The sequence below is a fragment of the Dermacentor silvarum genome, chromosome 8 (assembly GCF_013339745.2).
Source record: "Dermacentor silvarum isolate Dsil-2018 chromosome 8, BIME_Dsil_1.4, whole genome shotgun sequence".
In the NCBI taxonomy this organism is placed as follows: Eukaryota; Metazoa; Arthropoda; class Arachnida; order Ixodida; family Ixodidae; genus Dermacentor; species Dermacentor silvarum.
The window spans coordinates 170251117-170275393 of NC_051161.1; the positions used below are offsets into that span (position 1 = coordinate 170251117).

The 24277-nt window shown below is 46.3% G+C and overlaps 1 protein-coding gene across 4 annotated transcripts in view; it reads right to left on the reverse strand.

Moving 5' to 3' along the window:
• Positions 1-24277, reverse strand: part of LOC119461834 (guanine nucleotide-binding protein G(i) subunit alpha) — a 99951-nt gene that overhangs the window by 73822 nt on the left and 1852 nt on the right. For all 4 annotated transcript variants that reach the window (XR_007468436.1, XR_007468435.1, XR_007468437.1 and 1 more), the window contains exons 2-3: positions 14266-14308; positions 8727-8868 (exon numbers count right to left, since the gene is read on the reverse strand). Coding sequence is in view for 1 of the 4 variants with exons in the window: in XM_037723205.2 (XP_037579133.1) it covers positions 8727-8868; positions 14266-14308 (185 nt within the window). In the remaining 3 variants the exon portion in view is untranslated. The remainder of the gene's footprint in view (positions 1-8726; positions 8869-14265; positions 14309-24277) is intronic.

Below are 24277 nucleotides of genomic sequence, written 5' to 3' on the forward strand. Positions count from 1 at the left end.
CGGGGTTCCACAAGGACTCGCTCCACAAGTTTAACGAGATTTCAAAGCACTACCAGCTCGGCAGGAGGGTCTATCCCCCGCCCCACACCAAGCTCTCCAGGCCTGTCTTCCACCCTTCGCATGCTGCAGACCGGGTCATATGCCAGTCTAGCCAGGGTCAGTACGTACGCGGACTCGTTCGAGCCGGATTGTCCGGATTGCGGCGCTCCCTTCTGCACATTAGAACACATGCTCTAGCGGTGTTCGTTGTTAAAGGACCACGATAATCTCACCACGAAAGAAGAGTGGGTGGAGGTGCTCAAGAGCTCCGACCTCACCGCTCAGCTACGGGCTGTCCAGAGGGCCCACGACGCGGCGGTCAGGCACGGCCTGCCCGTCCCAACGTGGGAGCGGCCCGCGGTGGCTCCTCCCCCGTAAGGGGTTCTCGGAGTCGCTCCTCAGGACCTAAAATAAAGTTCACTGCCTGCCTGCCTGCCAGAAGCAGAATCTGAAACGCTATTGTAACACCTATCTTCTATGCAAAAGGTCATTCTAAAAAACAGTTGCAAGGACTTGCGCAAAAAAGAATTTACGCATCTTTAATGCATAGCATCTGCAGTCTTTCAAGGCCCTTCTAATTAGCCAACCAAGAGAACAGGCTGGATTCAGGAAGGGATTTTCTACGAAGGATCATATCCGTGTCATCAATCAGGTAATAGAGAAATCTGCGTGTGATGTTTTTTGTTGTCACCGATCTCGGGGGCGTGCGGGTGTTATGAGAGATGGAGAGGGAAGAGGCATGGCGACACAGCAAGCAGATATTTAATCACACCACAAACCCAAAAAGCTCAAACCAAAAACTCAAATACGCACTGAATAATGAATAAATAAATGCTGACAAAAATACAACCTAAGGAACTAATAAACACTAAACATGTCCTTAACTGCGCCTACACTAATTCTGGACGTTTTCTACTCGAAAGTCTGGCAACTCTGGCCTACTGTTGTGGCGCTACTAGGATGGGACGCTCTTACTGAGTTCGTTGTTCTCGTTGCACGTTTCTTCCCGGCGGGAATCTCGTGGGATCTTTCTCCATGTGGTTGTCTTTTCGCCGACCGTCGCATAAACCTTGCTGCATTGAAGTCGGTCCTACCCTTCAACTCGCTCGTCTCGGGAGCCTGGGTAACCCGGTCGCTGTTGCTGACGTGACCGGGAGAGGTGACGGGTTAGGCCTCGCGACGTGCTCGGCCGCCGCTTCCGTCCAGCTTCTTTCCCGAGTGCCGACGTGGCATTCCGGGGATCATCGAACGTGCCAGTCTGCCGTGGAAGAGGGGTCCTTTCTGGGGTGCCCGGTCCTGCCATGAGAGGCTGCAGCCAGTCCAGGAGCCTCCCTCGAACTTGCCGAGGTCGACGGCCACACCTTGGACGGCCAACGTCCCGGACTCGGCCAGACCCTCAAGTCGCCCGTCGCCAGAGCGGAGCTGGCGATGCGACCTTCCTGGCCCGGAGCCACGTCGATAATCCACCGACAGCGCCGTTCATCCCCCGATCACGCCTCGGCTCACGCGCCTCGAGAGCTCGTGCCGTTCCGAACACTGTGCTTCACGTGCTCTTCTTTTTCGCGCCGCAGGCGGCCTCTTACAATGACATGGGTCCCCTTTTAAGAGTTTCTTCTCAAAAAACTGCCTACTGTCCGTCTTCTTTTTTGGTGGTGAACTTGACTATTGTGACTTGGGTGCTTCTCTGTGCTTCGTCGGTGCTTACCGATTATCACCACACTTCACTGCACTGTCGCGCACATTTTACTGTTTGCACTATTCACAACACTCATGAGTTCATTGTTCGCACCACTTCAAATATGTACATTTGTTTTGTCCGCGTTATGTTCTCACTGCTTAGTCAATCCATCGCCCTACTGATGTGGAAAGTAAGGCTCCCTCTCATTATATCTGTTATACGTCGGCTTAGCTTTATATGCACGGGCTCCTCTGTTAAACACTGCATCTCGCTCCGCCCAACTTCTATTTGCTCGGGTAGGTCTGATTTTTTGTAACGTGTCTTTGATTCCCTGGTGACCTGCCGTTACACTATCATGCCCTAACTTCAGTACTTTATTCCTCAGTTCCTTCGGGACCATCAACTGTAATACTTCCCTACCTGAACTGAATATAAATTTCCAGTACAATAAATTCTTCTTCTTTATAAACTCCGCTACTGTACGACTCCTTTTCCTTTGCACCCGTTCTCCTATCTTCTGTTCACACTTTCTTATCGGCTCATCCTTGTTCTGCAATTCTCTAAATTCTTCTACAGTTATATTTAACCCCTTCAAGGCCGTAACCTGCAATGCTGGCAAAGGTTTGATGCCCTTGCTACTTGCTCGTGTTTGTACTGCAGCTGCTACATCTGTGTCTTGCATCTCCTCCTTTTGTGCTTCTGAGCGATCCTTCTCTACTACGTCCTTCTCGGTCCTCTTCCAACTTAGGTCGGGGTCATCTGCCTTCCTCACTCCCGGTACATTTCCCACAATCAAATTGTAGAGGGGATCGTCTACACATCTAGCTGTGACTAGTCCTGTATAAAAGGGTGTCGATATTTGGATCTGTGCCTCTGGCAGATACTTGACTGACTTGTCTACCAAGATTACTGGTTTGAAGTATCCGGTCATGCTTTCGTGTGGCACCAAACTTTTCCTCACTATAATGGTATTTGCTCCTGTGTCTCTCAACACTGTAACTTTGTGCCCTTCTACCTCGCCTTCCACTACAGGCATGTTCTGCTCTTTCTGTCCTTCCCCTCTTGCGCTCATAATGCATGCAGTCTGATCCATGTAACTAGTCCTGCATTCATCTACTCTGTGACCTTTCTTTTGGCACAACTGACAAACTACCGGTGCTTCGTGACGATTATCTCTCACTCGACAGTTCATCGCTACATGACCCAACCGATTACATAGGAAACACCTCTGCGGTCCCCTTGGTCTGTCCATTTGTCCTTGATTCCTCACCTCTTCTACCGCTGCTGCGTGCGTATCTTTATCACTCTTGCCCAAATTCTTCAACCCTTGTGCCTCTACGAACTGTTCTGCTTGTTCGGCCATCTGCTTTACTGTTTGTAACTTTCTTTCTTTGAGGAATATTGCCAAACTGTTACTACACCTGGCCAGAAATTGTTCACCTACGACTTTGTCACGAACTGCTTCAAACGTTTTGTCAGTCTCCGAAAGCTCTATCCACCTTTCAAAATAGTTAGTTAGTCGGCACGCGAACTGTTCGCCTGTCTACGAGTCTTCTGGCTTGCATGACCGAAACTTCTCCCGAAACCCTTCTGCCGTCAACCTGAATCTCTGTAATAAAGTATTTTTCACCTTGTTGTAGTCTAGTGATTCTTCAGCTGACATACGCCCATATACACTCAAAGCTTCACCCACTAAACATAGGCTTAAGGCGTTAGCCCACTCGCTCTTCTCCCAGCCTTGCCCGACAGCTATTCTCTCGAACCGATGCAAATATGCATCCAAGTCGTCTCTTCGCTCGTCAAAAGGAGCCATTAATTTTCTAGGGCAAATCCGCTTTGGTCTGGAAGAAGCTGAGTCGTATGACGCCGATCCGGGTGAACTCCTTCCGTCACGAGCGCCCGCGCCCATCTCCGCTAGTCTTATCTTAAGTTCCAAAATTTCTTTTTCGCTTTTCTGCTGTTTTTCCTTCTCTTGTTGCGTGTACTCGAAAAATGCCATCGCCTCATCCTTCGACATATTCAAATCCTTTGCTATTGCCGCCAAACGCTCCCACTCCATCTTTGCTACTCTCGAGTATCGGTGACTGGGCTAAGATAGAATCCGGGACGGATCCTGGAATAAATCCTGGAACGGATCCTGGCAAGCTCGCCAATTGTGATGTGTTTTGTCACCTTTACTCGCTTGGGAGTGCAGAGAGTTGCGTGCATGCGCTACTCTCGATGGAGGAGAGACACGACCGGCGGCACAGCAAACAAGGATTTAATATGTACAGGGATGGTGAACGCACGCGGCACACAACACTAAAACCGAAATTCAAAACTAAAGGCACGTGAAACTAGACATAACTCAACAAAAAATATTTGCTCAATACAAAATACAAAACTCTGACTAAATGCCAAAACTACCCGGAAATAATCTCTGTCTCGGAGCCTAACTCCGTCTTAGAGTTTCTACGTCAGTCTGAGTGCTGACTCGTCAAAGTCTGACCACCTTGGCCCCGGCCTAACTGCGTCGTAGACAAAACGTGATCGTCTCTTACGGATCGTCGCCTTGAAGTTCTTGTCGCACACGTGTCGGGCTCGTCGGAAGCGTTGAGAGTGCCGTAGGTGCTGACGCCTCGCGTTGTCTCTTTTGTCGGCGGTGAGCTCGTCGGCTCGTCGGTGATGAGCTCGTCAGCTCGTCGGCTCGTCGGCGATGGCGCTCGGCGTTGCTTAGGCCCACCTGGGTAGGCCTAGCGTCGGGATGCGTCGCTACCTCTTCGTGAGTGCCGACGTGGCGTCCCGCAGGGAATCGAACGTGCCGGTCTGCCGCAGCAGGGGGATCCTCTCTGGGGTGCCCAGTCCTGCCGTGAGAGGCTGCAGCCAGTCCAGGAGCCTCGCTCGAACTTGCCGAGGTCGACGGCCACACCTTGGACGGCCAACGTCACGGACTCAACCAGACCCCCAAGTCTCCGTCGCCAGAGCGGAGCTGGCGATGCGACCTTCCTGGCCCGGAGCCACGTCGATAATCCCCCGACAGCGCCGTTCATCCCCCAATCACGCCTCGACCCACGCGCCTCGAGAGCTCGTGCCGTTCCGAACACCGTGCTTCACGTGCTCTTCTTTTTCGCGCCGCAGGCGGCCTCTTACATATGACACTGCGGAGTGCAATCAACCTCTCTATATGGCTTTCGTAGATTATGAAAAGGCATTGGATTCAGTAGAGATACCAGCAGTCATAGAGGCATCGGGTAATCAAGGAGTACAGGAGGCAAACGTGAGTATCTACAAGGCTTCCACAGCTACCTTGGTTCTCCACAAGAAAAGTAGAAAATTCCTATCAAGAAAGGGGTCCCCGAGGCAAGGAGACACAATCTCTCCAATGCTATTCACTGCATGCTTAGAAGTATTCAAGCTCTTAGACTGGGAAGGCTTAGGAGTAAGGATCAACGGCGAATATCTTGGCAACCTTTGGTTTGCAGATGACATTGTCCTATTCAGCAACAATGGAGACGAATTACAGCAAATTATTGAGGACCGTAACCGAGAAAGTGTAAGAGTGGGGTTGAAGATGAATATGCAGAAGATAATGTTCAATAGCCTATCAAGTTAACAAGAATTCAGGATCGCCAGTCAGCCTCTAGAGTCTGTAAAGGAGTACATTTATCTAGGTCAATTACTGTCAGGGGACCCTGATCATGAGAAAGAAATTTACAGAAGAATAAAATTGGGCTGGAGTGCATACGGCAGGCATTGCCAAATCATGACTGGGAGCTTACCACTGTCGTTGAAAAGTGTACAATCATTACAGTCTACCGGTGCTAACATATGGGGCAGAAACTTGGAGGTTAACGAACGAGCTCGAGAACAAGTTAAGGAGCGCACAAAGAGCGATGGAGCGAAAAATGTTAGGACTAACGTTAAGAGACAGGAAAAGAGCGGTGTGGATCAGAGAACAAACGGGGAAAGCCGATATTTTAGTTGACATTAAGCAGAAGAAATGGGAGCTGGGCAGGCCATGTAATGCGTAGAATGGATAATCGGTGGACCATTAGGGTTACAGAATGGATACCAAGAGAAGGGAAGCGCAGTCGAGGACGGCAGAAAACTAAGATGGGGTGATAAGTTAGGAAATTTGCAGGTGCAAGTTGGAATCAACTAGCGCAAGACAGGGGTAATTGGAGATCAATTGAATTGGAGGGTAATGGAGATCGTCCTGCAGTGGACATAAATTAGGCTGATGATGATGATAATGATTTGCAGTCACCGACTGATATTTCAAGCATGCTCGATTACTCGTGGTGCCTTAGAGCACTATCAAGTTGAGCAGAAAGAACTATGTTGTTGTTTTTATAAGTAGCCAGCACTTTCTCAAAGCCAAGAGTAGCAAAGCCTTAGTCAATCCAATAGCCGTCGACCCCGTAAAAGCCATGACACAAGGCAAGCCAAGCCACTAAGCTGCCAAAGGTGCATTAGCAACACGAGAGCAAGCGAATGTTTCGACAAGTCCACTTGTAGAAATGCTGGCTCTTGCTTTCACTTTGTTCTCCTGTTGCTCATCATCTTGAATTTCCATCTCCAACATTCTCCATGTTTTCAAAGGTGCATTAGTGGTTTGCCGTGTGTGGCTGCGGGTCAAAATTGCGTTTAAAAGTGACTTGGTCATGGGCGACTTTTCTGGCTGCTGTTACAAATTCTTGACATCGTCAAGAAGCTCCATACTCGATGCAGAGCCAATAAAGCATAGGAAATACTTGAAAAACCACTGTTACGAAGAAACCCCAGCATGATTTGGCTATTGGAGCACGATCGAGCTGACGCTGACAGGGAAAGCAGATTAGGTGTGTGCACTAACTGTATGTAATCTAGTGATAGCATAACGATGCTTGCAATATAGACGAGCCAGATCACATGCAAGCAGGGTATGTGCGTGCAGCAATGCATTTGTATTTTTCTCTACTGGGAGAATTTTGTGGCTTACGAATTATTTCGGACATTTAGGCAGTCCTTGTGGAGTCCAATTCCAGCAACATTCACACGCGATGTTTAATTTTTCTGACTACAGTGTGGTGTATGACGTACCCCCAGTGCAGCACCTATAGACATTTTTCTCAGTAAACAGAACTGCTAAATGGAAATTATTTCCCCAGTCCCTTGAGGTTTCGTTAAATTGATTCTACTGTATATATACACTGTATTAACGATGATTTAACTTTAGACACAGCACGCAAGCAGCAGATAACTTGGAACAGCAGAGGCTGACAAGCAATGCCCTGTGTTTAGACCCCAGTCACTATTTCAGCAGCTTTGCTGGTGTTAATTTCACCTGCTTCAGCAACTTGTTTGCGAAACTTTCTTGAAGCAAGCACACCCCTCTGGCGTCCTTTCACCACAAGACTTCCAACAGATAGTTTCGAGACTGACAAGCTTAAACTTTTTCGCAAACAGAATTAATTTTTCGTAAAGCTCAACACAGTATTCGCAAAATTGTAAAACGAGCCCAAATTTGTGAACTTTACAGAAAATTAAAGAACTGCCAAGTATGCAAAACTTTTTTTTTGTCCTTATAGCAATGTGCTTGGCCTAAGCCATTTCAAAGCACCTTTTCGAGCAGCTGGAGTGAGAAATCAACCTTTTGGAGCGGCTACTTGCATTTCCAGAAGCAAATCTTCCACAAGGAAATCAGAGGGGGGGAGGCCTGCCACTCCAGCAAGTTGATGAAGACTACCACACCCTAATATTTAAAACAAACTAGAGTTTTGAGCACTATTTGGAACAAACACTGACATGCATTTGCAGGAGGAAAAAAAAAAGCTTCATATATTTGAACATGTACACCTTACTGCTCACCCAAGACATAATGCAATTAAATATCAAGTTAATGAACTGTCGTCTTACAAAACCTTTAATTGTGAAAGGTATTTTTAGTTTCTCTACTTTCAAAACATTTCAAAAACTATTCTTTCTTCAACTTGGCAAAATCTCGCAGCACAGTTGGCTTTCTCTTTAAAGGGAAACGGACAAGAAAGTTGGCGGGTGGTTTTTTGCGTCGGAACAAAAGTTGAACTGTTGAAAATGACGAATACAACAAGCTGCTTTGAAAAATGGAGATGGCGACAGCCATCTCCATCGCGTCACTTGTCGCTGTCGCGCGCAAGATCGCGTGCATGCGGTTTGTATTAAGTGTCTGGTGCAGAACGAAATCTTCGCACTACGGTTCGCGAAAACCTGACCAGCACTTCGACGGCCGCCTACTCTTCTTTGTCGCTTGACGCGGAAGGCTCGTAACCGTAAGCGGTAATATTTCTTGCCAAGTTGGTATGGTCCTCCTCTTCAGATGTGTCCTCATCGCTGGTTACTAGAACAGCACCATAACTCGAATCCACGCTCGCGATGGCGGCGGCGGCACGCTTCGAATGACCGCGGCCGGCCGGCTGGCTATCCGATGAGGGTGTCGTGACGTCACGCCTTCCAACTCCCGCGGGTCGGGTGGCGAGGTGCGCGCTCACAAAAACGCCAAACATAAAGCCATCGGCTCAAAAATGAGCTAAGTGACCTCTAAATTTCGGTGTAATCCCACACTGAGGATTCATTTCCAACGTTTTCGTAAAAATTTCAGATTTTGTGTCCATATCCCTTTAATGAAAAAGTGGCTTTTCCCACAGCATATCCACATCGTACACAAGCCAAAAACTTGATACAGTAAAAGTAATCATTCGGACTCCCTGTATTTTCCCGCTCCCATTGAGTTCTCTGGAACAAGCATACATTGATTTGGAGGTATTTTGTTGTGCACTTGAGTTAATCAGGGATCTCCACAAATTGTAAAGGTGCAACTCAAAAACATACTTATTATCTAGTCAGTACCGCTTCATTTGAAAATAATATTAATATGTAATAAAAATAACTCGGCTATGGGCATTCCAGTCTTATTTCGTGGCGTGCAAGTAAACCTACAAACGCTAACCCTGATTCTTTGACAACGAACGGTCGTTCTGACAAGTCACTCTCTTGAGCCAGTGTTGCTCACCGCTCGACTGGGGTCCTTGAAGTCGATCTTGAGCTGCCCCATGGCGCGGATGATGGCCAGCAGGCTCTGGATGGTGTTGCTGTGCACCACGGGCCGGTACAGCTTGCACTCGTCCGCAGTGTAGCCAGACTCGTGGATTATCCTGCGCACAGCAAGGAGACACTTTGCAGTCATTCCACTCAGGAACTACACACTGGTGGCCGCTACCGCCCCGAGGTTCGTCTACTTGCGATGCTCACGACAAAGGTGAGATCCGGTGTCGTGTCACAACTCGACAATGGTGGGGAATGCCGGGTCCGTGACTAGCATCAAGTTTAGGTTTATAGCCTCACGCCAGAGGTCCTCCCCCTCGTGTTATATGGGTAGCCCCAGGTGTGGTACGGGGTGTAGAAGTCACCCGCTATGATCAAAGGGGAGCCGCGGGCTAGTTGTGTGGCCTTGGTGATTAGGGCTTTGAAAGCGTTGTCTTAGGTCTTTGGGACTACTGTTGACATTTAGGATGAATAGACTTTCATGGTTCGCTAGGCTGGGGAGGATTTCTATAATTATGTATTCGAATTTACTTGCAGTCCTCTTAGGGTCGCGAGTAATGTGGGTCAGCTTGTTGCTAATCGGTACGGCGAAGCCCCATCCTACTTCGTGCTTCGCTACGGGCCTGTAGCCGGACAGCGTGACGTTAGAGGTTTCTTGTATAAGGATAACATGTGGCTTCTCTGCTTGTGAGCGAATATATTGTTGAAGGGGAGCCCTCTTGGGAAGGAAACCCCTGCAATTTCATTGCCACATTTTGAATGAGTTAGTTTGAGTGCCCATCGTATTGCTGTTGAGTTGCTGTGCTAACCTTCAGAGGGCTATGGTTTAAATTACTTGCCGTGTGTTTCTTTTTTTGTTTATTTGTTTGTATTCCAGTCTGATTTATATTGTTTATAAATGAGGTTTATCTACTCACCTGAAATCCCCCCCTATGTAATGCACACGCCCTACTCTCAGGTTATCGAAATGAATAAATATATATTGCTCCGCCAAGAAAAGAAAAACTGATAAGTGAGCACAATACCATTTGTATACAGTGGCATAACAGAGGTGTCGATGGGTGCAGTGAGAAGAACTTGTGTTTAAGTCAATCCTCATGTATTTATGAAGACCCTGCCAATCTTAAAATTTGAACAACACCACAGCCATAGCCAAAATATACTGCTATTTGATGAAAAATAGTACCCAAGATAACTATTCATGAAAGACTTACAGGCTTTGTTCTGTAGCACCTCGGCCAACAGGCATTCTACCCTGGACTCACAGCAACTATGATCTGTGCCACAAATATTTGACTAAGTGCCCATTAATTATTAACAACGGTGACCGAAATTGCGGATGCCCTTATACATTGGTATCGCTGCTGCACGGGTAGGTTGATATAACAGACGAGTCCAAAAAAATCAGGCTATGGTCAATGATTGCATTTGTATTTTTGGGAACTAGTTTTGCCCTAAACTAGGCATAAATAAGGAGCAGTAGAAATATTGGTGTCAAAACGAGTCATAAGCAACCTCTGAAAACTGGGTATTCTACGATAAAATTGTAAAAGCTGGCAGGAGCGTATATGTGTCTGCAATTTCCTATTGAACTGCCTTTTATGAGCCAGCATTTTTATGAGCCAAGCCAAGTATTGCTCTGCTGCTAATGCTGATAACACAACACGAGATGACAGCCTTTCGTTTCTGATATAAGCATTTATGCACATTGTGGGGTTTACTGTCCCGAATCTGCACAGTATTGTCATGAGGAACACCGTAGTGGAAGACTCCAGATCGACTGACAACCTGGGTTTCTTTAAAGTGCACCTATATTCAAGCACACAAGCATTCTTGCATTTAACCCCTATTAAAATGTGGCCAGCATGGCGGGGGAATCGAACCGGCCACCTCTTGCTCATCGCCACAAAGGCAGCACATCTTGGAGGCATGAACATTCGTGGCAAAGTAACGTGCACTGACAATGCGTATCAAACATATCAAAAGCTTTTGTAAACGAGAACACACTAAACAAAGTTTCACAAGATTTACATAACTTTCTGTGCCGATTTAGGTTCCTTTCTGAACCACTAACATCCTGTTTGATTCTTTTGATACAGTTGACTTTCGGTAATTCGACCCTGATAGCACCGATGAAATTGATAGAATAATCCAGCAGGTCTAATTAAACAAGATGCAGAAAAATTGCCAGAACACACTGCTGATTCATTTGGGAGTATTTTCCCCACGCCCCCAAATCAAACCCACTTTTTGTGAGCTATCGTGCATGTGCGTCAACAGCGTCTGCCACTTCTTTCCCTCTCCCTTGCTGCCCACATAAGCGATATGAATAAACGACCACGCGGTCATTTCTTGCTCAGCAAAGCATTGCTTTGGTCTGTTTACTTTGAACACGACGCACTTTCTATGTGTCCAAAGTATAAGACTAACGTAGAAATGACATGAGAGCTCTCAAGCAACGTAGAAATCTAATGCGCAACCAATTTTTTAGCTAGAAAAATGGGCAACAACGGCGGTCGGTTTCGGAAAGTCACTTTTTTTTAAAGTCAACTTCACCACAGTAAATTTATGTGAAGCTGTAAAGTATACACACGCCGCAAAGGCAGATCTGATATTATGTTCGACTGCACCACACAGGAACATTCTGGCCCAATTTTCATGCAAAAAAATAATTCTGCAGATCCGATGCACTATACAAAGCATTTTGCAGGTACCTGGCTATCCAGCATTGTTTGGGGTTTCGGAAAAAGACACCAGGTGGGCCAACGTGTTCCTGTAAGTTCAGTATTGTGTGTGTGGGTTGCAAGTGTATATGTATGGGACAACACCAGAACGACGGCACCCATGTCAGATGGTGAGAAGGCGATGAAACGCTACTACTAGGCACGACAGCGGTTGCAAACAAACTGGATAAATTTAAGTTCAAGGTACGTATGGTACTGTACATTTCTGCTAGTATTCCTAAAAAATGAACACCATGTGAATTTGTCATGTGGACAATTCACGCACAGCGTGCGGGCTCATAGCTGCATTAAAGCACCGTAGCGTCCAGGTGAAATCATAGCACCGTAGCGTCTAGGTGTCGCACATCAATTCAGCACTTCCGTACTCGACACGGTAGCTTTGAAGCTATGACATTGCTAGAGGTTATGAGTTTGGTCCCGACCACGGCAGACACAATTTGACGGGGGCGAAATACAAGTACACTCGTGTGCTTTGATTTAGGTGCTCGTTGAAGAACCCCAGGGGGCCGAAATTAATCCGTAGCAGCCACTATGGAGTGTCTCGTAATCTGATTGGTGTTTTGGTACGTACGGGCCCATAATTCAATTAAGCCTCAACACTTCTGCCACGATGCGATGTGCTGTGTGAGGCAATGACAATACTAACCTTCTCAGAGGTTATGAACAACGGCGCACGACTCAAGCAAGCATGGCTCATTGTGTGTTCTCTGTGCTGCGCAAACAGCAGTGGTGCATGCAAGGTAACCTCTACCATCAACTCACCCCTCTCGTATTGCACTAAACGCTGACGGAATTAAACATTCACATCACCGCTAATTTTGATCAATCAAAGCAAACAGCACAGAAAGTTTCGCTTACGTCGATTCCCACAGTGCGTGGGATCCGCATAACTTTTTTGATGTGGCATATAAAACAATGACAGCATTTGCACTTCGCCGAAGTTAGAATTTGATTTGGGTGAGCGTGAAGTCTGCACAATATTGCAGTTTCTATGCAACCCAAGCTGCTAGAAGGAAAGTACTGGTCTAACACGATGCCTCAAAGTGCTGTCGCAAGGAAAGAAGACGACAGAGTGCATGTGCCGAGTGTTTCAAAGAGCTGGCTGGCTTTGGAGCATGCATGCCATCGTGGTTTGAGCATCCAGCCGCAGCTGCGCTCAATGGCAGAGGTGCCACACATTATTAAAGAGAGGCAAGACAGGGAAAAAATGTCACGAATAATTTGCGTTAAAAGGCACCTGATAGAATCGGGTAAGTACCCTAATCAGACACTGTGGGCAACGGTTAATGCTTGGAAATCTTCTTAGGGCAGGCCAAAAATAGGCGTTTTCGACAGGATATTTTTTTACGTGTGTTCGAAGCATTCCCCTCCCAGACAGACCCTGCCACTAAAGGGGTCGCCACTGGGGTCGCCACTGGGGTCACCACAGGAGTCGGGCGTGTGCGTGCCGACTGGCCAAGTTCAAATTATTGACGAAGGCCAATTTCGAAATTGAAATAGCAAGTTTTGGCCCATAGAAATGCATGGGTGCCAGCTGGAACCTTCAACCGGGATCAAATTAACCGAAAAATTGAATTAACTGGAGTCAAATTAACGGAAGTTTATTGTATAAAGCCAATTCTTTTCCTTTCCGCTATAATCTTACAGAACATTTTCGTCAGTGTTCGTTCTCTTTAAAATAGTATGTCAAATATTCTGAATCCTTATTGCCAGTGAACTTGGCAATGTCATCAGCTTCTTCATCAGAGTTTCTACAACACAACTTAGGAGAGAAATTAGGCATCACAGTCCACGCCAGTTTCTTAACGGGCACCGTGACACCATGTGAATGCTGAGATATGGAGGCCGCAGGTTGTACTGAATATCGCTTGGCCTGAAACATGGTCATTTCTGCACAAATAAAGCTCCGTTGCAATTGTAACAAGTTTTGGTACTGCTGAATATATGTTACAACAACGTTCACCCACTCATAACAAGCGAACAAAGAAAACAGAAATGCACTATTGGAACGAGTGCATCATGAATGCTGACCTTGTTGTGCGTTCTCAAAATTTAGCAGCCAGCTATGTGTTCACAGCCTAGTGCGAGTACTCATTTCTTACATAATTTAGCAACAACAGCCTCTTGATCACCAAACACATTTTCAAAGCGCTCATTAAGGAACATCCAGGCCACCACATAGCCTACCGCACTATTGCTTCTAGGTAGCAAACTATGACCCTGACCAGCCAATCCCTGCTGCTGTCAATTACTGCCAGCACAACACTACTGCCATTATTAAAAGGGACACTGAAGAGAAGCTCAAAATCAGTTAAGTGCTCTTTCAAAACCCTACATTCAATTTTGTGGCAAGAATAAAGGAAGGCCACGCCTATATGCCTCTATTTCTTGAATTTCACGTCGAAACCTGCACGTCAGTGTGAAGTCACAAACTGCCTTGTATTTCAGTCGATGCGGTACAGCAAATGTTCTCAGGGCTTGTTAAGTTCAGTCTTTCGCTTCTTCAAAATACAATGAGATCTATGTTTGCCGATAAACAACGAACTAGCCCCCCCCCCCCCCCCCCCCTATGCAGACACCATCAAAAACCATGCCAAGCTGGTGCAGGAACCACAAGATGTTGCCACCAACGCATCTTTTCTCGCTTTTGGAGCCTTTTCTCGAGGTGCCTTTTTGTGTGTTGTAGAAGTGCCCCCAATACAGCTCCATTCATTTTTCTCTTTAGTGATGCAAAGTGCATTCAAAGAAGGAAATGCCACTCACTTCATTTGTTTGACGATGGTGCTCTTCCCAGATTCCCCAGCACCTGCAAAGCAGAGGTACAAATCAATGAGCAACCATAGCAAGAAGCAGCTCTGCACCTGCAACAGTGTCCACTGCCATAGCAAATGCTGCCCTGCATTCTACACTCCCTGGGTACCACATCTCATACCATTTAACACGAATCGTTCACACCAATAAAACTGCATTGTCGTGGTTGGGCCAGAGCCGCTCGAAAGGGCTGCCTTTGCCCACAAATTTTTCTCACCGTGCTATACCAAGTCGTCCACACAAGTCGGCTATCACTGGATCACAGAAAGCGCACTGCTAGCAATCCTCTCGTGCATGCATACACACTGCCTCCTAACCTCAGTGTCACTTATTTCTTTCCAATATGCACTGGAAACATGGTGGAATCCACTTTATTTGTCCAATTCCGCTAAATATTCACACATTAAATAATCAAGACAAAATAAAATTGAAAATAGCAAAGACATTTTTAGGAAGCAAGAAACACTTGTTTCCTTCTTCCAGGGCACTGGTGCTTACAAAACCAACCAAACACTTGTAACATTACACAAGAGGTGATCTTGATCAACGGTGGTCATACAAGGACTAGAGCCAATGTTTCACCAAAGGAACTTGACAGCTATGCCACAAAAGAAAAAGCTAAAAAGAAAACACAAACTGTCAGTACTTTGAAGATAAAAGCCCGGATTTCGTCTTGCGAAAAAAATTATGGAAATAAAATTTGCTTTGTTTGCCACTAATACAATGCATTCAATGACACGGAAATAAAAGTGGTCCTGTAACGCTTCCGTTTATTGAGACAGCCCACGAAACACAATGACTATTGCTCCGATTTCTTCAGACGTCAATAACCAGGGCCTCTGGCAAGAGCAACACCATCCTCGGCAATACCAATGCTGATCAAAACTACTTGGGCAAACAAAACATGTCCATCACCTCAAAAAATTCAGTGCCATTCCACTCTGTGAAGGTGGATGACCAGTGAAGCTGTGTATGTGGTGATTGACCATTGCTCCGATGGAACGTTCCAAGTTTGCGGGATCGGGGCCACATGGACCGTTTGCATTTCTTTCCGCCTCGCAGATCTGGCGGGCAGCACGCTTACGCTCATCTTCGGTGGTCTCCTGCCACCGCCACACCCCTTCCCTTTTCTATTCGTGCCATCGTTCTTGGTAGTAGTCACGCTGTTCTTCAGACCGTACAACGCACAGCCTACCCATTTCACAGTCGGAGCAGAACTGAGGAAAGGAGCCTACGTAGAGCCCGACGTCAGAGGACGCAAGACACTCAGATTGGTAGGCACTAGTTTGAATATGCGGGATGGCGTATGGTGCGAACGTAGACATGGCCGACGCGGGTCAAAATATAGTATCTGTTCTTATCAGCTTAAAGGGATACGGACACAAAATATAAAAATTTTACAAAAATGCTGAAAATGAATCCTTGGTGTGCGATTACACTGAAAAAAAAGTAGTCACTTAGCTCATTTTTGAGCCGATGGCTTTATTTTTCGCGTTCTTGTGAGCGCGCGCCACGCCGCCCGACCCACGCGAGTTGGAAGGCGTGACGTCACGACACCCTCGTCGGATAGCCAGCCGGCCGGCTGCGGTCATTCGAAGCGCGCCGACGCCACCGTCGCGAGCATGGATTCGAGTTCTGGTGCCTCTACCAGCGATGAGTACACGTCTGAAGACGAGGACCATTCCAACTTGGCAAGGCATATTACCACTTACGGTTACAAGCCTTCTGCGTCAAGTGACGAAGAAGAGCAGGCGGTCGTGGACGTGCTGGTCAGGTTTTCGCCAACCGTAGCGCGAAGATTTTGCTCTGCACCAGACACTTGTGCAAGAATGATTTGTCATTTCCTCTGTAAAGTTGCTTTTTCAAGAGCGCACCCAGGCAAGACAGCTGCGGGGTACTTCAGCACTGCGTGTATGACCGAATAGTAGTTTATGGCGTCGGCATGAGCAACTGCACAAGAAGGCTGCAAGTGAAGGAAAACAGTACCGACATCTTTTCGCCTCCTTTTTTTAAACTTTCCACTGATCATTTCTGCCTTTTGTTTTCGTGCGATGACCATGGGCACAGCGTCAGGCTTTAGGCGTTGCCTTTTGAGCTGCATGCCAAGGCAGCCAGCACAGCCGGGCTGGTCACATAATCATCGTCGACGAAGCGGTTCGCGTAAATGTAGTCATTTTTTAGAGGTCTCCAGGCTGGCCGTGATGGCTGACAGGCAGGTATCCAAAGTTTACGCACCTTCTCGTCTCTGGGAAACGTATGCGACGGCGTGTCCTGACCCGATGACGCTGTTATAACAGCGATGTCTGGGCATTTCCTTCCACCGTGATGACCGTGTCAATACTGAATGACAACCACGGGAAGGCACATGTAAGACACACCACCTGTGCGGAGCGCCGACGAGGATAATGTTTCAGGTGGACCACGGGCGAAGATCGCCGAAAGGTGTTAAACAAATGCTGCAAGAGACCGACACCCTCGGAAACACTGCGACGGCTGTGGCCGACACCTTGACCGGGCACGAGCGGGTGGGTGGGTGGGTGTTACGACGTCAAAATTCAGCTTCTGCCGGCAGCCGCTTGGAGGCAAGGCGCAACAGAAAATCTAAAAAAAAATGATGTTTCTCGGTATTTTTTTCAAAGCAGCTTGTTGTATTTGTCATTTTCAACGGTTCAACTTTTTTTTCCGACGCAAAAAAACCACTCCCCAACTTTTCTGTCCATATCCCTTTAATATCTGATACGGGTTGCATTTGGACCCAGATAATAAACTTATTTTTGCAAGTTGGCAAAGTGTCTGAAGCTTCCTTCACCTCCGCCGCGGGTCGACCCAGTATTGCACTATCTTGGGGATTTTTGGTCTATGGACATCGATCCGCTGGAAACTAGCCATATAACGAGTGTGCTAGGTATTTGAGAACACTATTCCTTATCCCCATAGACACCAGCAGGCTCATCATATCTACATAAACGTGCGGCTTCTTGTTGGTTGACCCCTTATCATTCATACTGGGCAGTTTGTTCAAAGATGGAAGCGTACAGGTTGACGCAGCAAATGAAACGCCATGCAGTCCTCGTCGCCCTGGCAATTGGAAATGATGTGTCCTAACGGTGACGTGGCATCTGTGGCGAAAAGGAAAAAGCAGTCAGCGGTTAGACGTCGTCAGAGCCCCTGATTTTTCTCTGGCGGCTGCAAGTTATCGTGAGTGACGACCCAGGGAAGTCAATGCGGGCCATTGCAAGGGAACTCCAAGACGCAGAGTCAACTGTCAGGCTCACTGTGCACGAGGACTTGAGTTACCATTCTTATGTCATGAGGAGGGGGCAATTCAGGTCCAATAAAACTCAGGAGAATCCTCTGCTCCATTCCAAGCGCTTGCTAAGCAAGCTGAAGAGACCTGAGGAGCTTGGAATGCGGTTTTTTTTTTAGATGAAAAGAAATTTGACCAAGACCAAAAAGTTAACCACCGTAATGACAGGTAGCTTTGCACAAGCGCTGATGAGGTGCCTACGGTGATGCACACAAAATTCCCGTCGTCTGTGATGGTGTAAGCCATCGTCAGCAACGAGGGTGACATCATGCTGCCACACTTTTTTGCAGGACTCTGCGTTAATGCTGCTGTATACGTGGAGGTGCTTGCCACTGCTGTAAAGCCCTGGATAGAGACTGTTTCGAAAGAAAGACCTTATGTATTTCAGCAAGATTCGGCTCCCGCCCACACTGCCTGCGTCATGCAGCAGTGGCTGGCTGACAATTTCTACGACCACGTCATACCCAACTTGTGGCCTCCTAGTTCTTTAGATTTAAATCCGATATGGGTTGTCGCTGAGAGAGAGGCCAACAAATAGCCACATAATAGAAAAGACTCACTGACGGCTGCCATTGCCGACTCAATCGCGTACATCTAAGGACCACCTGATTAAATCAGTTATTGCTGTGGATGGCGGATTCATTGAGTAATTGTGGAAATAAACCGCAAGAAGTATTTCCCAGAGTTTGGTGAAAATATGTCTATTTTTGCTGGAGATGTTCTTCTCTGCCTGAAGCCAACGTGTTTTCAAATACCTCGCGCACCCAGTACAGCTTTGCTGTAAAAGTGAACTAGATGAGCTTTGCATTTGAAGTAACATCAGCTGCTCTGAATAGACAGTTAAATTTTCTCTTCAGAATTTTTTACGCCACTCGCATGCTCTGGTGCCATTTGCAACTAAGGGGTATGTACAAAGGGTTCATCCCACATAAGCTGTCGTCTAGTCCCAAGTGTTTGTCATTCTTTATTAGCGAGAATTTTTCCTTGCTCTTGGTTTGGCTATAGCGTAAGGATGCATGGGACACACATAAAAAGTCACTGACAGTTATTTGTGTGCCAGTAAGAAAACCAGCTAGTGCCAGAAGACTACAGCAAACAACACCATTAGACAAGAGTGAGGTGGCACAGGATAATTAACATCATGTAACGCCTGTTTTCAATCCTGCGAGAGGTGTGATATTTAAAAGAAATATGGTCAGGGTGCATTGGTGCCTCACAAGCTTGCCAAATGCTCTGGGCTTTAAAAGTGAAGGAAAAGCCAACAGTTGTTTGAGAGAAAATGTAGGCTTCCTTCTGCAGGTATCAGGCACTGAAGAGTATTGTCAGCAACAATGCTAACTCATTTACCGTGTTCAAAAAGTGTTGCCAGGCCCCTTTAAACAAGTACTGAATGAACAATTCAATGTGATTAGAATTCTTTGACTACTTAGGGTGTTTTAAGCCTACCTATCTCGCTAGCCTCTCATGCTGGCCGAGTGGCCCAAGTTGTCCGACCACTTAGGTGACTAGGTAAGTGCTCCTGGCCATGAGGCAGTCGTGGTCCTTCCATCGTCATCATTCGACTCGTCACGCCGTCGTCGTCATTCCTACCCCAACCCAATGATCCAAGTTGACTAATAGCTTTGGCCACCAAGTACGTGCTTGCGATAGTGATGCTGACGTGGTCATTGCATCGTTGTCTTTCCAGCTTTGTCATCGAACCCTTGTCATGCTGTCATCATGCATTCATTGTCATACCACCGTCGTGATAGCATTGTGATCATTTTATCGTGTCCCTCCAGCTTCATCATCCAACTCGCCGTCGTCGTAAACCCATTGTCGCTATACAGTCATCACGCCATAGCCGCCATGCACTCGACATTGCATTGTCCTCATACCGTTGTCATGACATCATTATGTCGTCATCGTACCGTCGTCATACAGTCGTCATCATGCCGTCGTGGTCGTACCATCGTCACCATTCCAACTTCGTCATCAAGCTCTCGTGATGCCACCGTCATCACACAGTCATCGTCATGCTGTTATCACACAGACCATTGAAAAAGACCATTCAGAAGCATCATCCCATTATCGTCATGCCCACATCATGATACCGCCTTTGTCATTCCATCGACATAGTTTTTTATTCATGATTCTATCGTAATCACAGTGTCATCATTCGGTGATTATGCCACTGCTGTCGTGCCGTCACTGTCAGGGCGCGGTCGTCAAGACAGTCGCTGCCATGCATCCGTTGTCATACCATCGTGATAGTGCTGCCATCGCTATTCCAGCTTCGTCATCTAGCTGTCCTCATACCATCATAGGCACCACGCTGTCGTTATACCATCGCCATCATTCAAGAATAGTCACCTCAATGTGGTCATGCCGCATTTGTCATTTCACTGACGTCCCACCATCATGATACAGTCAACGTCATGCTCACGGGCAACCCTGACAAGCGAGTGTAATAGCAAAGTTGGCCGATACTGGATACAATATATGCCGCATTTAGCCAAAGCAGCGAAAATCTCAGAATTATTGCTACAGCAGTGGTGGGAATGCCCTTCAGCGTTTGGGAGCAGCCATCGGAGCAGGTGTAAGCCTTCCACAAAAGCGCACACAGAAAAACTAAACCTAGCGCACGTAGTTTTCTTTAAAGAGTTCACATAATCATTTACTCATAAAATCTAGGAGCAAAATAAGTTATTAAATGCAGCAAGCTACGACGGCAGCAGCGAACATAATTAAACAGCGACATGCTACCAGCGGCACTGTGCGAAACCAAGCAAGGAACATTAAAGGATTACTAAAAAGAAACACTCTTCAATTTTGTGGTTTTAAGTAGATTATTAGAATAGCAAATGAAGGACACGGTCCTCAACAAATTTTACAGCACAATACCAGTGCTAGCTTCACCCGGGAAATCCAAGGCGGGGTAGTCACCACTTGGCTTTCGTTTTTGCATCTCTTCTGGCTTACGAAGCTTGTTGTCATGGTAAGAGGGGCTCTCTCGTTATTTATATACGTGTACTATATACTAGTGCAGCTGAAATTAGCCTCATTTCATTTTCCCATTAAGGAAGCACTACTTCGTAGGTTTCATATTCTGCACATTTCAATTTCATTTTATGAACCATATCAGGGCGGTGCTAGCATGCAATGTTCTTTATTCCGCCAACGATATGCACTCACAGAAAAGGTGTATAGGACTAGAGTACTTGCTCGTTCACGTTCCAACTTTCTTACCACACGTTTTGCCAAAGGCACCTGTATTACCAATGACATTGCTGACAAAGAGCATGAAGCGCGGCGTTTGGTTATAATGCCAAATGCTAAATTAAACGACCTCAAGTTCTCTTCAAAAACAAAGTAATACAGTGCAAGTAACAAAGTTGCAAGCAAGCAAGATGAATAAGTATGGTGAATAAGCTAGCATTGTCACCCAACTCACTGTAGCCTCATGCACGCCTCATAATTGGCATATTAGATAGGAATCAATTAGATTCTGCCACCTGTCACAGCACCAGTCTTGCTGGCTGTATCAACCCTGAACGAATGTGGCCAATGAATGCCATGGTGCCCCAATTTGTTTTGTATTGCAAGGTAGCTTCCCAATTTTCACTGTCAAAACTACATTGTGGCGCAGCAGTGGCACAACTTAGGTAAAAAAAGGCACTTTTGGAGCACTATGGAGCAATAAATTCCAGTTGGTGCAGATTGGCGCACCATTCCCATTCCTGGCTACAGATTTGACATTACATCAGCGATATGGTTCGTCGCAGCATTGTTTGCGTGCATTACAGTCAACAGTCATCGTGAGATGGATTCTGCCGCAATTTCATTTTCTCATGTCTTTTTTTGGACAGCAGTCGACCCAGTAATTTCACTATGGAATGTCAGTTTCTCAAAAGGGCAACAAATAATTACGTGACCTTTTTATGCAACCAGCACGCACCAAGTGGAGCACAGCTGTGGACATAAAAAGACACTATGTGGTGGTCTCCTAGAGCCAGACACACACAGTGTGCTGCTGAAAGCTCAATCCATTCAGCACAGAAGGGGGGGAACATTTCACTGACGTCCCACCATCATCATACAGTCATCGTCATGCTCACGGGCGACCCTGACAAGCGAGCGTAATAGCAAAGTTGGCCGATACTGGATACAATGCATGGCATCGTATAGCCACCTCACATGGCGGCTCACTGGTGGGCTCTTAAATCGGCCCACTTTTCTAACTAATGATAGAAGTGCCTCTCCGTTAAAGGACGTCGTCCCACGAACCTCATGCCACAAATGGTTTTCTAATCCTTCAAGTGGGGTTATCGTACCGATACGCGGCTTTCTCTATTTTGGTCTCCGCTAGCATGCTGGAGGCTACACACCGAAGAAGCCAAGGGGGGAAAAAGCCCTGCCCTGAAGTTCAGTGTCTCGGCGGTGAAACACGGCAAAAGGGCTCGTCGCAGCACACTGCTGCTGTTTCAGAGGCCATGCGCAGCACACGCAGTTTTGCAACTGTTGTGGACAGACCGGCAGTGCCCAGATCAAATCATCTTTCTGTCTTTTTGAGATTCCAGACATGTTCATTTATATAAATTTATATTAGAGGTTATTTATTGCCGAGAATGTACTTGCAATAATGAAACCAGCCAATAACTATTGGTGCAGCGTCATCGCAAGCACCATCCAGGTGCTTGCGACGACGCTGCATGACATTGCAGAAGCTAGAGCAAATAAATTTGCACTGTTTTCAACATGAGATTGTAAATTTCCTGCTGCATGCGGTGCAACAATATTTGGCTCACATGTTCCCAGGAGCCTCTTGTACAGTTCGGCAATGTTTCCTTACTATGTTAAAAAGGTGCTTCAGGGCTCCTTTAAGCTGTTTGTGATACCGTGTGAACTCCATTTTCAATGACATGGTGAGTCTCCCTTCCCACATAAGAAGCCACACTAAACTTGAGGTATGGTTGGCATGAAATGCATGAAATGCAGGATCGCATGCACATACTTTATGTTAATGCTCAGAAAAATCTTTTTTTTTTTCACATCACAGATAAGAGTTGTGATTTCCACAACAGACTTCTTATGTCTTCCACCAAAACGTAACAGTCAAACGTGAGAAAGCTCTGTGTTCATCAAATGTGTTGGTGCAACATAAGCAGTGTCAAAGTTCACAAAGGCATAAAAAAATGTGCAGATCAGGGGTGCAATTATGTTGAGGATAGCACCGAGATGTCATCCATAAACAGCATGGTCCCACCAGAAGGAGCTATGCCATGACAGTAAGGAACTCCATGCTATGACATTCTCTTTGCATTCCAATTAGGAGAAACACATGAACCTCCACGAACACATCATCAATCAAATAGGCAGTAATGATCCACGTGGTTGAAAGGCCTCACTTTTAAACATAGAAAAATGTGACTATACATGGTCACTTCTGGTAGACCTAAGCTGACAAAGCAGTATGGCCCGAAGGTGCTATTTCACACAACTAATGGAATGCTAAGCTGTTTTTAAGATTGCTACAAGAATATGCCAAGCAATGATGTCAGGCAACTTTCAATCTAGCATTTTATGTTTCATGCCAGATCTTTCTCTCGCACTGCCACATTCCTTCCCAAAAGCCATCCACATGCAGGACAAAAAGCCGCCTACTAGGCCGTCATACTGTGCTTGCCAAGCTGTATGCAACTGAAAAGCTTTATGTAAAAGCTTCGGGGGAATGTTCATTCCTGAAATTTTCTTTTGAACATAGTGCAATTTAATGGTGGAACTCTTTGTAGGACAATGGGACATATGCGTCAAATGCTTCTCAGCGGCAAAGGGGGCGCATTTATCTCATTTGTTTTGTGCTACCTTCTAACTAAAAGTGTTCAACACTGAATGCAAGAATAGGTTTGGGAACAGGTACTAACAGGCGACAAGTGTGCAAGGTGTAGACACACATTTTATGTTGTTGGAAGGCTTCCTGAAATTGGCTCACATTTGCTCATGAGAAAATGTTAAAGATGCCCCATAAGTTATCCCTCTTTCGTGCATTAAGATTTACATATTTTTTTGTATCTTGAGGTGAGAGCTAGTCTGCAAAAACTCGCTCTTGCGAAGACGCATGCAAAAAGGTGCCGATGCCATTAGTGTTTGACATTCTGAAGAAAAGTGTGCGCAAACATTTTGTTTATGGCCTCTGCTGTGCCATTTTCTCCGTGGTGCTTCGGTCCATTTTAGGAGTGAAGTCGTTACATATAATCTTTCACTGAGACACTTGAAGGTCATCATCATCATCAGCCTATTTTTATGTCCCCTGCAGGACCAAGGCCTCTCCCTGCGATCTCCAATTGCCCTTTCTAACAGCCCCTAGTTTTCTGCTGTTCTCGACTGCGCTTCCCTTCTCTTGGTACACTTGAAGGTCAGTGGGATGCAAATGAGTCCCACTTTTTGAAACTAAATGGCCTGGTGCAGATAAGCAAAATTTGCTGTAAACTAATAACCCCTGAGAAAGGCTTTCTTCTTTTTTTGTTGGGTTTTGACGTGCCAAAACCAGAGGCTTTAGAGTAACTGTGCCCACTGTAGAGAGTTGATCGCGCAACGTTGTGTTCATTAACAGAACATGAGTGATGCAACAAGGCTAATATAAAACTGTGCAATGTGGGATTATTTCTGTAAATGACA